Source organism: Hemiscyllium ocellatum, chromosome 27, assembly GCF_020745735.1.
Source record: "Hemiscyllium ocellatum isolate sHemOce1 chromosome 27, sHemOce1.pat.X.cur, whole genome shotgun sequence".
NCBI classification, from domain to species: Eukaryota; Metazoa; Chordata; class Chondrichthyes; order Orectolobiformes; family Hemiscylliidae; genus Hemiscyllium; species Hemiscyllium ocellatum.
In genome coordinates this window covers 9,916,721-9,932,739 of record NC_083427.1, presented here as the reverse complement: position 1 = coordinate 9,932,739, position 16,019 = coordinate 9,916,721, and the positions used below count along the sequence as shown (strand labels likewise).

General features: G+C 50.0%; 1 protein-coding gene across 3 annotated transcripts in view; it reads right to left on the bottom strand.

Annotated features, from left to right (window-relative positions):
• Positions 1 to 931: 931 nt before the first annotated feature.
• The window catches only part of LOC132828731 (zinc finger protein 239-like), a 50,195-nt gene continuing 35,107 nt past the window's right edge, over positions 932 to 16,019 (bottom strand). Inside the window, exons 1-2 of one of the 3 annotated variants that reach the window (XM_060845850.1) lie at positions 5,403 to 5,447; positions 932 to 3,428 (exon numbers count right to left, since the gene is read on the bottom strand). In XM_060845850.1, coding sequence (XP_060701833.1) covers positions 2,375 to 3,328 — 954 coding nt within the window. In that variant the 5' untranslated portion in view covers positions 3,329 to 3,428; positions 5,403 to 5,447 and the 3' untranslated portion in view covers positions 932 to 2,374. Of the gene's footprint in view, positions 3,429 to 5,402; positions 5,448 to 16,019 lie in introns of those variants that run through there. The other 2 variants (XM_060845851.1, XM_060845849.1) reach the window with 2 other exon arrangements.

Sequence of the window (16,019 nt, the reverse complement as noted above, 5' to 3'; positions counted from 1 at the left end):
GCTGGGTGAGCCCTTGTCGGTGTGGGGACGGTGAGTGTGTTTTGGAGGAATGCTGGCATATTCCCAGCCCTGGCTGCCTGTGTTTTCTTGGTGCTGGCTGTGGTTGGTTTATGTTCGGGTATCTCTGACGGAGACTTAGTGTAGGTGGTGAGCAGCTGCAGTATATCTTGGGGATGATATACAATGCAGAAAGAATAATTTTTCCACTTGATTTTAACCGAGGAGCTCAATTCTTCGTGGGTCTGCATTTGATTCTTGAATGAATATTGCACCAAGATCCTCAAAATTAAGCACAAATATTGAAGATTTCCAGACATGTTTTGGCACAGCCTTCCCCATCACTGCTCTGGTGGCAACTCAACTGAGCCATATCAAATCCAGACTGAGACAAAGCCCCCTTGCTGTTAGCAACTGAGAGCCTGTCGAGTCTCATGGGGATAAGAATATTCTCTGTCCTCTGTTCACTCGATTTACCCTTCCTGCTCCCGAAATTCCCCTGGAATTATTCCCCCTGACTGCCTCCATCACTCATTCGTACCTCCTGGATCAGTCCAGGAGAAATTCTGAATTTGTGAGATGTGTTGAATTGGCTCAATATACCAGTGACCTTAATTACATATATATGTGTGGTGTGTGTGTGTGTGTGTGTGTGTGTGTGTATACATTTGCAACAGCTTCGAATCCTTGCACTGCTCACTTGTCCGATTGCAGTTTGTGGAATTTTGTAATGAACTTACATTGAGAAAACATTATCCCCACAGTGCCTCAGAAGAATTGCTCCCCCTGGACTGGAGCGGCCGATTATAACAAGGATGTGGAGGTGCCGGTGTCGGACCGGGCTGGACAAATCCCACACCACCTGGTTCCGCTCCGACAGGTGGATTTGGAAGCAGCAGCTTTCGGAGCGCTGCTCCTTCAGTAGGCGGCTGTGTGTCCGTCAGGTTCCACCACCTGCTGAAGGAGCAGCGCTCCGAAAGCTGCTGCTTCCAAATCAACCTGTCGGACCGTGACCTGGAGCTTGTGTGAGACTTTTAAAGTTTTTAACCAGCGTCTTTTTGGAGTGATGAGAGTTTTACACCCCCTGAGTCCTCTCACCCCACTTCCCAGTACTTGGCCTGTAGCTCGGTTGTGCTACGGCACTACAACCGATCATCTAAATACCGATTAAACGTTGAAATGATTTCTGCCCCTACCATCCTTTCAGGGAGCAAATTCCAGATACGGAGGAATCTCGACGATCCAGCATTCGATAAACCAAATTTTGCATTCGCCGAACGAGATCACAAGCTTCCGATGCTTGGCTAACTTATGTGATCGGGCATTCAATTAACCGCACAAAATACTCACCACCCGTGTCCTTCGGATAATCCAGGCTCCTCTCTACACACATCCCACTGGGTCCAAAATTCTTCCCTTAAATCTCCTGCCCTTTACCATAAATTTATGCTCCAGTTATTGATCCTTCGACTAACTGGGAAAGTTCCTTCCTATTAACCCCATCACGGATCGGACCCACTGCAATCAGGAAAGGGGAGTTAGAGAAAGCAAAACGAGGAAAGCTGGCAGGTTTGGCAGCCCCTGTGACAAGAGACCAGAATTCACGTTTCAAATCCGATGATTCCTCAGTTCCAAGCAGGCGTCACATTGCTAACAGTGATCTCTCTCTCAACCAGGGGCTACCAAATTTGCCGAGTTTCTCCAACACTTTGTTCTTATTTTAGATTTCCACCAATTTGCAGCATTTCGCTTTTGCAAAGTCAGCTTCTGTTTTACCGAGGGAGAAAGTGAGGACTGCAGGCGCTGGGGAATCAGAGTGGAGAGTGTGGTTGCTGGAAACGCACAGCAGGTCAGGCAGCATCCGAGGAGCAGGAGAACACATGTTTCGGGCAAAGGCGCTTCGCCAGGAATGAGATCTGTTTCAGCCAGCCTGGGGAATTTAAATGGGCAGCAATTAATTGGGACCAGGGTCACAGGAGCAAGAGGCTGGTCACAATGAACTCTGCCAGGGCATGACTGGAGATAGGAGAGAAAATAGAGACAGATGGGAATTCAGGGCTCGGGCAAGGAGGAATTTGGGAGACAGTTTGGTCTGTGGGAAAGGGAAGTAGCAGGGACAACTGATTGGGTTGTCTGGACCCCTGGCAAGGAACCTTTCCTAGCTCTTCACACTTGTTAGACGGGGGTGGGGTGTGGAAGGAATGCTTTCAAACGGAACTAACTTGTGCTGGAGATATTAAAAAGCCTTGGCACATAATTTAATGGAAGGCTGAATGTGCATTTTGTCCAGAATGTTAACACCTCCAGCCAGGTTGAAAGTCATTAATATCAGATTGCAGTCCAAGCTGGGATAAACAGCAAACCGCCAACGCTGCAGTTACTTGTGAACTCGCTGGTGACTCTGGAGGTTGGAGGAGTTAATGAATCCCTTCCCACACTTGCAGCAGCTGAACGGTCTCTCCCCGGTGTGAATCCGTTGGTGTTGGAGGAGGTGGGAGGACTGAGTGAATTCCTTCCCGCACTCGGCGCAGGAGAACGGCCTTTCCCCAGTGTGGACCCGTTGGTGTACAGTCAGCTCAGAGGATCGCTTGAACCCGGTCCCGCAGTGGGAGCAGCGAAAGGGTCTCTCGTCCGTGTGGACGCGCTGATGCCGCACTAGCTCCCCGGAGCTTTTATAGCACTTGCCACAATGCGGGCAGGTAAAGGGTCTCTCATCGCTGTGAACCCGTTGGTGTCTGAGCAGATTGGACAGCTGAGTGAATCCTTTCCCACACTCCCTGCAGGTGAACGGTCTCTCCTCGGTGTGGACTCGCTGGTGGGTCAGCAGGTGGGACGAATTGATGAATCCTTTCCCACACTTGGAGCAGATGAACGGCCTCTCGCCGGTGTGCACCCGCTGGTGTACAGTGAGATCAGACGACTGCCTGAAGCCAGTCCCACAGTGAGAGCACCTGTACGGTTTCTTGTCTGTGTGAACGCGTTGATGGGACATCAGTTGCTTGGAACTCTTGAAGCACTTCCCACAGTCGGAGCATTTAAAAGGCCTGTTATCAGTGTGCACCCTCTGGTGCGTCAGCAGGTGTGACAACTGAATGAATCCCTTCCCACACTCGGAGCAGATGAATGGCCTCTCCCTTGTGTGACTGCGCCGATGAGCTTCCAGTTGAGAGGGGTACTTAAACCCCTTGCTGCAGTCCCCACAATGCCACAGTCTCTCCTCACTGTGAAGAACTCCATGTCTTGACAGACTAGATGATTGGCCGAATCCTTGTCCAGCCCCAGAACTGGTGTAAGGGTTCTCCTCTCTGGTAATGGTACCTCTTCCTTCCATGTTCAGAATCCAGGTCCCGAAGAATTAAGCTCCTCAGGGAGCTCTTGGCAAAATGTCCAGTTTGAGCCCTGATCCTCAGAAACGCCCCTTCACAAATGCCCTGTAAAATGAAGGGAACACAGTAAAACCTGACTGTGAACGCGGCTAAGTCGCAAACACATCAGGCCGATTCACTAATGTCACTCAAAGGTGGGAACCCGGCATCTAGTCTGGGACTAGACGACATGTGAACCTTTCTGTAGGAAGGGAAGACAGAGTGAGAAAGAAGGTAGCTTTAGCCAACTGCAACTGGACCAGGTGTGCAATGGAATCTCCCAAGCCCCAAAAACCTCGAACAAGAGCAGTCGGGCCATAGGAAACCCAGCACCTCCAAACACACACACTGGAGATCACACCAGAAATGTGGTTCAATAGGTAGGTACAGATTTAGTTGATTGTGGTCACAGTGATACTTTTTAAATCCTACAACAAGGGCAGAATTTCATACCCTGGGAATTGTTTCATTTTACTTTGTATCACTTACTCATCAAAGAAAGAGCCCTTTTTCAGGCTGTGGTTAAAGTTTTGACCGTTGAAACCGATCAGAGATTTCTTTGGGCTAATTGTAATCTATGCGCTGTATTCACTGCTCACAACCAAATCTGCTTGACACTGCTATCGGGAGTCACTTGCCACTTTTAATTCTCCACTCACTCCCACCCTGACTTCTGTGCTTAGCCTCCAGCACTGTTTCACCGGGATCTCGAAGGAAAGCAGCTGATTTGTTGATTCAACGCTTTACCAACGTTTCATAGAGTTTCCAAACCCATCGCAGTCAGTGCAGGGCAGAAATTCCAAACAGACAAACATCTCACCTGGTTTGAGTTTGCTGTGTATAAATCCTCCCCCTTTTTTCTCATTCATGGGACTAAGGTATTGCTGGCTTGGTCAGCATTTACCGCCCAGAGGGCAGTTAAGAGTTAACCACATTGCTGAGGGCTTCGAGTCACACATAGGCCAGACCAGGTAAGGGTGGCAGTTTCCCTCCCAAAAGGGCATGAGTGAACGAGGTGGGTCTTTCCCACAATCGACAGTGGATTCATGCTCAGCGTTAGACCCTTAATGCCAGAGTTTGTTTTTCACTGAATGCAAATTCCACCATCTGCCGTGGCGAGATTCGAACCCATGTCCCCAGAACATTATTCTGGATCTCTGGATTAACAGTCCACCAATAATACCACTAAGGCACCAACTCCACACAGGACAGACTATCCCCTCCACAGGGGGCTGACCGACCCACCCTCTCCACATGACCCCTCCGCACAAGGGCAGCCCATTGCCACTGGCCACTGTCCTCCCATGAGGCCATTGCCTCCCCATTGGGCAACTTGCCTTCCCATGAGGCCATTGTCTCCCCATTGGGCAACTTGCCTTCCCATGAGGCCATTGTCTCCCCATTGGGCAACTTGCCTTCCCATGAGGCCATTGTCTCCCCATTGGGCAACTTGCCTTCCCATGAGGCCATTGTCTCCCCATTGGGCAACTTGCCTTCCCATGAGGCCATTGTCTCCCCATTGGGCAACTTGCCTTCCCATGAGGCCATTGTCTCCCCATTGGGCAACTTGCCTTCCCATGAGGCCACTGTCCTCCCATGAGGCGATTGTCTCCCCACTGGGCAACTTGCCTTCCCATGAGGCCATTGTCTCCCCATTGGGCAACTTGCCTTCCCATGAGGCCATTGTCTCCCCATTGGGCAACTGCCTTCCCATTGGGCAACTTGCCTTCCCATGAGGCGATTGTCTCCCCACTGGGCAACAGCCTTCCCATGAGGCCACTGTCTCTCTGACATCACACAGAAGAGCGCGCATGCGCCCTGTGACACCAGCGGCCCCCTCCTCCTCAGTTGCCTCCCAATAAAAATGGCGACGTCAGTAACCGGGCCGGGCGGCCGGTCGCCTCTTTCCTTTCGCTGCAAGCGCAGAACCGGACGTTGCCGATACGGATCCGGCAGCCTACCCACGGCGCGGTAATGACACCCCGCCCCCAGGCCGGCCAGCCGGCACCACCTCCGTTTCCCTCCCGCTTCCCCACTCACGGGGCCGCCATGTCTCCTCCTCCACCTTCCGCTCAACCGACCGCCCGCCCCCGACGTGATCGCGTCAGCCGCGCCGCTGAGATCATCACGTCGTCCCCGCCTCCCTGTTCGTGACGTCAGACTGCCAGCCCCGCCCTCCAACTATTCCCATTAGTTGTCCCGAAGCGCGCCCTTTCCATTGGTCGGCGTCACCGCCAATCAGCCGGACCTCATTGTGACGGAACAAATAGAACTCAGTGTGAACTCCACGTGTCCGCCCCGCCCACACTGAGTCCCCTTTGTCCCATAAAAGCATGGCTCGTCTGATCATCCTCAACTCACTTTCCCTGGCACTCTCTCTCAGATACTTAACTCAACAGCAAATGGGAGAAAGTGAGCACTGCACAACGGATACAGAATCCCCTACAGTGCGGAAACAGGCCCTTCAGCCCAACAAGTCCATACTGACCCAGCCAGACTCATTCCACTACCCTATCACCCCTGACTAATGCACCTAACCTACACACCCCTGGACGCTGTGGGCAATTTAGCACAGTCAATTTACCCTGACCCTCCACAAGTGCAGGTTAGGGTGAATTGGCCATGCTAACTTGCCCTTATTGTTAGGTGAAGGGGTAAAGGTAGGGGAATGGGTCTGGGTGGGTCACGCTTTGGTGGGTCAGTGTCGACTTGTTGGGCTGAAGGGCCTGTTGCCACACTAAGTAATCTAATCCAATCTTTGGACTGTGGGAGGAAGCCAGAGCACCCGGTGGAAACCCATCCAGACATGGGGAGCATGTGGCAGTCTCCCGAGCCTGGAATTGAACCCGGGTGGCTGGAGATCAGAGTCAAAGAGCATGGCGCTGAAAGAACACAGCCGGTCAGGCAGCATCCGAGAAGCAGCTGATGCCCGAAATATCGACTCTCCTGGTCCTTGGATGCTGTCTGACCGACTGTGCTTTTCCCACACCACACTCTTTGACTTATATCTATTTGTGGTTGGGTGACTGGAGGTAAGGTTGTGATCAAGGGGGCAGCAGGAGGAGGTGTCCGTGAGTGGTGCTGTCAAGGGGGGAGAAGGAGGTGTCTGCGAGTGTGTGAGTGCACTCTGATGAAAAGCTCATGCTCGAAACGTCAATTCTCCTGCTCTGCGATGTTGCCTGACTGGCCGTGCTTTTCCAGGACTACACTCTCGCCTCTGGTCTCTGGCATCTGCAGTTGTCATTTTCTCCTGGCTCAGTGGTTAGCGCTGCTGCCTCACAGCGCTAAGGGCCTGGGTTTGATTCCAGCCTCGGCTGACTGTGTGGTGCTTGACATTTTCCCCATCTGCATTGTTTCCTCCCACAATCCAAAGGTGTGAGGGCTCGGTGAATTGGCCATGCTAAACTGCACACACTGTTCAGGGCATGGGTCTGGGAGGGTTACTCCTCGGAGGGTCGGTGTAAAGCTGTTGGGCCGAAGGGCCTGTTTCCACAACATAGGGATTCTATGATTCTGACGATCTATCCTTCTTGATTTTGCTGTCCCAACTCTGGTCTCTTCTGGCTGCAGTAAGTCAAATATAGTTGTCAGCTCACAGTTGAACATTCAGGTCATGAGCAAACACTGGGTCATCGTGTGTGTGGTGTGTTCCTGTACAAGGTGAGGAACTATTTGAGTCATCAGCCCAGTGAACCCGCCCCTTGAGAGGTCTTCAAAGGTCTGCTTCATAGTTAGTACAAATCTCTCCTCTTGGCCACTTGACACAGAGTGGGATCCGGAGCTGATCTCATCCATCTGGCTCTGTGCTTTACCAGCTTCTCCTCAAACTCATGCTCCACAAACACTTGACGACTGTCACTCACGACCTGTTCGGGGTTCCCAAACCTGGCAAATATTTCATCCTGTCAGTGGTTTTTGTTGCTGACTTCATGACGGCCGCCTTGGTGTGGGCATCCACAATCACCAGGAACATCCTCTGCAGAATCAAGCTGAATCCAGTGCCAGGGTGATTGAAGCCAGTCCCATGGGTGAAGCCGTCATTGGCACCTTCCGGATGCCATGGGCAGTATTTGAAATTGGATATTTCGGAGCATGCCAGGATGCCCTCATTGCAGTAATTCTATTGATGTCTCTCCTCCACAAATCCGGACGCCAGACGTTTCTGCTCAGAAGTACATGCTTTATTAGCAGACAGCTGGTGAGAGCTTCTCAATCTGACCAGAAGGAGTCATCTGTCTACTTGTGGTGACACCTCTTCACAAATCTACACACAAAGACGGTATTCTTTATAGGGCTAAACTGTCATTACATTAGGGGAGAAAGTGAGGTCTGCAGACGCTGGAGATCAGAGCTGAAAATGTGTTGCTGGAAAAGCACAGCAGGTCAGGCAGCATCCAAGGAACAGGAGATTCGACGTTTCGGGCATAAGCCCTTTTTCAGGAATGTCATTACATTACATGACCTGACAAAACCCAGTGCATGTTGATATCCTGTGCTAACTTGTGAATGGATTACAGGGACTGATGATCACATTCTTCATGATCATGTGTTGATGGGAAGAGAGGAAGGCAGAAGGGTTCTGCCTGTTCTCAATGGGGGATTTACATAGCTATGCTAATATGGAGGGGAAGCAAGATAATAGAAGCGGGAGGCAGTTTAACAGGGTTGTGGCTAAGGCTCTCAGTCCTGTCTGGGAAGGACAGGATACCACTGTCTGACACTGCAGAGGAAGCCACATGTGTGGCTCCATTGGACTCCTTTTCTGGGATACAGTCAGCCTCCCCCTCCCCCCGTACTGAGATATTCTGTCTACTCTGCAAGAGGACAGAGGTGGAATTGATACTGCAGCGAGTCTCTTTGGAAGTGAAATGAACCCTTGAACCCACAATATGTCTCGAAAGAGAAGTAAAACATGGAACAGTTCCCTTTGTGGCTTTCTAACTTCCTCAATTCCTATTCACAAGTGAGAAGGATTAAAAACTCATTCCCCAGATTAAAAGCCACTTGATAAGGACAACTCCCACTTCCTGGACAGGTAAAGTAGCCTTGACAAAGCATCCGCATTACCCGGCTTCGCCAACTGTCGCTGTCTTGATTTAATAGGATTTAATCAGCTGACAGAACCGATCGCTGCGGTGTTGACTGTATTCCTGGATCTGGATTAGAGTGGTGCTGGAAAAACACAGCAGGTCAGGCAGCATCCGAGCAGCAGGAAAATCGACGTTTCGGGCAAAAGCCCTTCATCAGGAATACTGCATTCCTGTCTGCGGGCCAGAAATGGAGGCAGCCTCTCAGCAGCACAAACTACCTGCTGCAAATCCCTACAGCATGGAAACAGGCCATTCGCTCCATCAACTCCACCCTGACTCCCTGAAGAGAATGTCACTTTGCCCCAGCACTTCCCATGGCTAATCCACCCCAGCCTGCATGTCTTTGGACAATGGGAGGAAATCCACTGGGAGAACATATGAGCTACACACAGTCACCCAAGACTCGAATCGAACCCAGGTCCCTGGCACAGTGAGGCAGAAGTGCTGACCACTGAGCCACCGTACTGCCCAGGGTATGTGTAAGAAGTTTGAGAGAAGTGCAACAAAATTTCCTTTACTTTTCAGCAAGTGAGTGGCCCACATGGCTTGTGTGCTGGCTTTGAAAGTTGAGCAACGTGCACTCCATCCCATGGGTAGACAGCAGAATAAGTAGGCAGAAACGGGGACTGCAGGTGCTGGAAACCAGTGTTTAGATTAGAGCGGTGCTGGAAAAGCACAGCAGGTCAGGCAGCATCCGAGGAGCAGGGAAATCGGCGTCTCATCAGGAATGGAGGCTGGGAGCCTCCAGAGTGGAGAGATAAGTGGGATAAACAGTATGAGTATTTATGCAGGACAGTCACCACACTGTGCTCCAAGAAATTACCTCTGCAAAGATTGGTCACTGCTTCATGTAACAAAGAGTGCCATACAGTAATCATATTCAACCAAAAATGCTGGAGAAATCCAACTGGTCGGAAGGTAATGAGAGAACTCCTCACTCCCGAACATGATGCCTAACCTTTCCTTTCCCATTTGAGCTTACTTCTCCTACACCTTCATTAGTGACCTTGTTAGGAATGCGACGCTCTCTTCGGCGAGTGGCCGTGTCGTCCCGTTCTTTAGGTTGGGACCAGGGTTTCTGGTAACACGCCATGATTTGGGAAACTTGATTTGTTCGATACGGCTGTCAAAGTCTGGGCCCAGGATATGGAACGAATATGATTTTCTCTTCTGGACAATGACATTTGGGGCAGATGGAAAGTAACGAGTAATTCCCCTGACAGCTCGTGGTTGTTAGGAGCCTACCGTTTCCTGAGGGACTAGGTACTAAAATCCTTTAAGAGTTCAGGAATATTCAGACCTCACTCCCCTAATTTTGAGAGACCTTCACTTTTACTCAGTGCTTTTACAAGAGAATGACAGGAATCCATGTCGGGGATTTCTGACGAGGTTAAGAGACATGTGACCTTGGTTTAACCCCTCACGAAATGCTGAGGCACTGTTTGGTATGTTTGGTATCTGGCTGTGTCATTGGAAAACCCAGGGGCCGGATGAGGAACTGTGTTTGCTGATGAAAGTGGACATCCCACCCTCAGGGGGGACCGAGCCACTTGAGTGAAGGCAATTGTGTAGCACCACTCTGGACATATCCTGAACAGAGCGACCCCAGGCCAGCCCACAGCAAAGCCTCCAAAACAAAGCCAAGCCTTGACTAAATGGTTAACCTTTTCTTCAGGATCCAGGTCTGCAGGCCGTTGTAAATGTTGCTGCTTTATAGACTTGAGACAGCAAAAGAGTACCACTTGGCCTGAATTGCATAAAAGAACTCATAGGCAGCCACAGTACCCAGGAAGGTACACATGCTGGATAGCCCACCTACATCTGGCTTGGATCAGTGAAACTGTTGAGCAACATGCAAGTCAGAAACAATCACAACAAAACTCCGATTAAATGGTTACCTGGTTCGAATGGAGGTTGGTACTGACCCAGCTCAGTCACTGACTGCAGAACCAGCATGATACGGTGGCTCAGTGGTTAGCACTGCTGCCTCACAGCGCCAGGGACTCCGGTTCGATTCCAGCCTCGGGTGACTGTCCGTCAGGAGTTTGCACATTCTCCCGTGGGTTTCCTCCCACAATCCAGGGATGTGCAGGTTAGGGTGGATTGGCCGTGCTAAACTGCCCGTAGTGTACAGGGATGTGTAGGTTAGGGTGGATTTGCCATGCTAAATTGTCCCATAGTGTACAGGGATGTGCAGGTTAGGTGCATTAGTCCGGGGGAAATGCAGAGTAATGGGGTACGGGTTTGGGTGGGGTACGGGTTTGGGTGGGATACTCTTCGGAGGGTTGGTGTGGACTTGTTGGGCCGAAGGGCCTGTTTCCACACTGTAGGGAGTCTATGAAAACTACTCCAAAGCCAGTAAAGGGGACCCTGAGCAACAACCATCCTGTGCAGTCACAATAAAAACATACCTGAGACATAGAACATAGAACAATCCAGCGCAGAACAGGCCCTTTGGCCCTCGATGTTGCGCCGACCTGTGAACTATTCTCAGCTTGTCCCCCTACACTATCCCATCATCATCCATGTGCTTATCTAAGGATTGTTTAAATCTCCCTAATGTGGCTGAGGTGACTACATTAGCAGGTAGGGCATTCCACACCCTTACCACTCTCTGAGTAAAGAACCTGCCTCTGACATCTGTCTTAGATCTATCACCCCTCAATTTGTAGCTATCCCCCCTCGTACACACTGACATCATCATCCACGGAAAAAGACTGTCACTGTCTACCCCCTCTAATCCTCTTATATGTCTCTATCAAATCAGTTCATTAATGAAAGGGTGATTGTGCCACTAAAGGAATAAATACCAGCAGCAAGATATAGAATTCTAAATCCCTAAATAACTACCAGAACAACAGTTAGCTGTTTCATAATAAACCATTGCTTCCTAAATACTCTGCAATATTAAGCAAGAGTTTCCAGTTGAAGATTCTCCAACACAAATATTGATGCATATAACTAAAACCTTTCTGTTTGTGTGTGAAAGTTCGTTAACTTTCGGAAGCACGGGTACATAATCTTTTATCCGAAACCCTGGGGGCTAGTTGGTTTTCGGAATTTTTTGGATTTCGGAATAAGTGACAGTTCAACGGTGAAATGAAATAAATCTTACTGAACAGCAGACGCACCTGGGAGTAGTACAGGCCCTGAGACAGAATTGAGGTCTGTGAGTGCTGGGCCACACCAAGCCATGTCACAGCTGAGGGACGCGGGTGGCGTGGGGGTAGAGTTGGGTTAACAGTTTGCACGCCAATCAACATTGTTACTTCACGGGAAAGACATGGATTTCAGATCAAGGATTGTGTCCTATACTCTCATTCGCCTTGGACACAGTAGATTGTTCACGGCCAATAACTGCGGAGGACTAACGGTAGAAATCGGTATACCTAACCTTCACTAACCTCAGAATAGAAACAGCAGGTAGTTACAATTAACTGCCCTGCGTATTTTTACACAGATGATTAGAACATTGGGAAACGTGAAGGGAGTTAATGAAAGGAATACAGTGAATGAAAGAATTCAAACGGTCTTTAATTGGTAAGCCAGCCTGAAACAGATCTGAGGGAGTACAACCAGTGCCTTAGGAATGTGAGTGAATAGGATGCATAGAAATATCCCAAGGACGAGGGATTTATAGTACATGGTAAACACCGTGAGGTAATGGGAACCTGAGGCAGACCACGGGGATGCTCATCATTGACGAGGTGTTTTACTGGATCGGGAGGGAAGGGCTGTGACTATCTTGTATGTGATCACTGTCATACAGAAATGTATAAAAATGCTGCTGTACAGGTTAGAGTGTGCCATTGATCTATCCTCTGATCTGAGCCAAAGATTAAAACGATGAACTGCATTGGTACGTCAAGGCCAGATTCAGGAACGATCCTTTGGCCCTCTCCCTGCTTTAACTGGTTTCTGTATGAATAAACTTCCACTTGCCCAGGTTCTGCCTGCCCCCAGAGTCTTCATTTCCCTGTCACCGCTCTGACAGGCCCAAGCAGAGAAAGATTCAGAGTCATAGGGATGTACAGCACGGAAACAGACCCTTCGGCCCAACCCGTCCATGCTGACCAGATATCCCAACCCAATCTAGTCCCACCTGCCAGCACCTGGCCCATCTCCCTCCAAACCCTTCCTATTCATATACCCATCCAAATGCCTCTTAAATGTTGCAATTGTACCAACCTCCACCACTTCCTCTGGCAACTCATTACATACACGTACCACCCTCTGGGTGAAAAAGTTGCCCCTTAGGTCTCTTTTATATCTTTCCCCTCTCACCCTAAACCTATGCTCTTTAGTTCTGGACTCCCCCATCCCAGGGAAAAGACCTCACCTATTTACCCTACCCATGCCCCTCATAATTTTGTATACCTCGATAAGGTCACCCCTCAGCCTCCGATTCACTTGGATTGGCTCTACATTTTTCAGTGAGAAAATGGCTGCCTGAGGCAAGTCTGAATTAAATAGCCCAGAGGTTTTTCAGGAAGGTTTAGGGACTTTCAGGGGAGCCAAGGCCACCATGCACATTGACCAGGAAGTGATTCCACCATTCAGCAAGGCCCTCCCACTGCCATTGGCCTTCGTTGAGGCAGAAATCAGGCGGCTGGGAAGCGAAGGAAACGTCAAACCAGGAGAGTTTGAGAACTGGGCAGCACCGGTGCTACCATTCCTGAAGCCCAATGGGTCAGTCTGTCTTTGTGGGAACTTTAAGGGAAATAAATTCTCCCAGATGGATAAATCCCTCACACAGGGGACTTACAAGCAATACTGGCAGGGGTGTGTGTGTGGGTGGGGGGGGGGGGGGGGAGACGCTGTCCTTCACAAAACATGCGACAATTAATACCCCTAAGGGTTTGTACCAAAACACGCGACTGCTATTTGGAGTGTCATCAGTCTGTGCCATTTGTCAGCTATGACGGAGAACATTTTACAGGGTCTATCCCAGGTCACCATGCCTTTGGATGACCTGCTAATAACTGGGAAGAGTATTTAGACAACTACTATATGTTCCAGGCACCCTGTGTGATCTACGTGGGTGACAGAATCAACAAATCCAGGGTACATCTGCTGGAAGATAACAGGAGGGTGATGAAAGGGGCCTCTCCCTGGATTATAGAATCTGTACAGTGTGGAAGTAGGCTATTTGGCCTGTTGAGTCCACACTAATTCTCCAAACAGCATCCCACCCAGACCCACTGCCCCGTACCCTCCTCCCCACCACCCTATCCCTGTAACCCTGCATTTCCCATAGCTAACCTATCTAGGCTGTACACCCCTGGATACTATGGGACGACTCAGCACGGCCAATCCTGCTAACCTGCCCCCGTGTGGACTGTGGGACGAAACCCATCCAGACAGGGGGAGAAGGAGGAAACTCCACCCAGACAGTCACCCGATGTGGGAATCAAACCCGGGTCTCTGACGTTGGGAGGCTGCTGATCTGTTGGAAGTTTGACCCATTTTAAACAAACACCCCGGTGGGGGCTGGGGGATGGGTGCTAATCTACATACAGAGACAAGGCTTTGCCTCCAACAGGAATGTTTAGTCATCACTTTTACTGGTCCGGTCACGGAGAGATGGATTTGCAGCTGACACGTGTCTGAGAATGAGTTCAGGTATAGTTTTGCTTTCCTCCCACTTTTGATTCAGGGATTTCACTGAAGAGACTCTCTACCATGTTGACCAGTTGCTAACAGGACCAACCAGTTTCCCGCTTCCCAGGACAGGATCCATACTGTAAAACCTGTATCTGAGCGACGGGACAGGATCCATACTGTAAAACCTGTATCTGAGCGACGGGACCGGATCCATACTGTAAAACCTGTATCTGAGCGACGGGACAGGATCCATACTGTAAAACCTGTATCTGAGCGACGGGACCGGATCCATACTGTAAAACCTGTATCTGAGCGACGGGACAGGATCCATACTGTAAAACCTGTATCTGAGCGACGGGACAGGATCCATACTGTAAAACCTGTATCTAAGCGACGGGACAGGATCCATACTGTAAAACCTATATCTGAGCGACGGGACAGGATCCATACTGTAAAACCTGTATCTGAGCGACGGGACAGGTTCCATACTGTAAAACCTATATCTGAGCGACGGGACAGGATCCATACTGTAAAACCTGTATCTGAGCGACGGGACAGGATCCATACTGTAAAACCTATATCTGAGCGACGGGACAGGATCCATACTGTAAAACCTGTATCTGAGCGACGGGACAGGATCCATACTGTAAAACCTGTATCTGAGCGACGGGACCGGATCCATACTGTAAAACCTGTATCTGAGCGACGGGACAGGATCCATACTGTAAAACCTGTATCTGAGCGACGGGACAGGATCCATACTGTAAAACCTGTATCTGAGCGACGGGACAGGATCCATACTGTAAAACATAGCGGAGCAAAGTGATCGCTCTGAAACATTCCTGACACACACTCGGCACAGTTACTCATCGGGTTTTGAATCATAGATTCCCTTCAGTGTGGAAACAGGCCCTTCAGCCCAACGAGTCCACACTAACCCTCCGAAGATTAACCCACCCAGACCCATTCTCCTATTACCCTGTATTTACCCCTGACTAATGTACCTAACCTACACATCCCAGAACACTTCGGGCAATTTAGCACAGCCAATTCCCCTTTGTGGGAGGACATCGCAGCACTCGGAGGAAACTCCTGCAGACATGGGGAGAATGTGATGTTTGCACAAAGACAGTTGTGCCGAGGCGGGAATGGAACCTGGGCCCCAGGGCGCTGAGAGGCAGTGGCACTAACCACTGAGCCAGTGTGCTGCCCCCTGTTCATATTGGTTATTCAATATCCAAAACTGAACTGGTGCTTAATCCTGTGTTCCACCATTTTATCTTTTGATTTTGAGGCTCATCAGCTCAATTCCAGCATTTGATCAGCTTCTTTTTATATTCCTTCAGGGGATGAGGGCGTAGCTGGCTATGCCAGCCTGTGGTGCCCATCTCTCGTTGTCCAGAGGCCAGTTAAGAGACAACTACCTTGCTGTGGGTCTGGAGTCAAACACAGGCCAGATCAGGCGAGGGTGGCTGTTTCCCTCCCAAAACGGCATGACTGAATCAGACTGGTTTTTCCAATCATGGACAATGGATGCTTTGACTCTGGATTGCAGATCTTTTTAAAAAAATTCAAATCCTCCCATGCTGTGACAGGATTCAAATCCAGGCCCCCCGCACATTAGCTAGGTTTCTGGATAAACAGTGCGGCGGTAATGCCACTATCCCATCCACCCCACTGTGGGCCAGACTGTGGCAGATGCCGTTTCATGTCGATAAATGTGAGGTTTGGCAAGGCAAACCAGGTCAGGAGTTACACAGTTATACGCCAGCACCTGGGGAGTGTTGCTGAACAGCGATACCTCTTGAGTTCAGGTACATCTAGTTCCTTGAACTGATCCCACAGGTGGACGAACCAGACTTTTGGCACGTTTGCCTTTCTTGGTCAGAGCACTGAGCAGAGGAGTTGGGGATGTCACGCTGCAGCTGTACGGGACATCTGACAGGCCACGTTTGGAGTACTG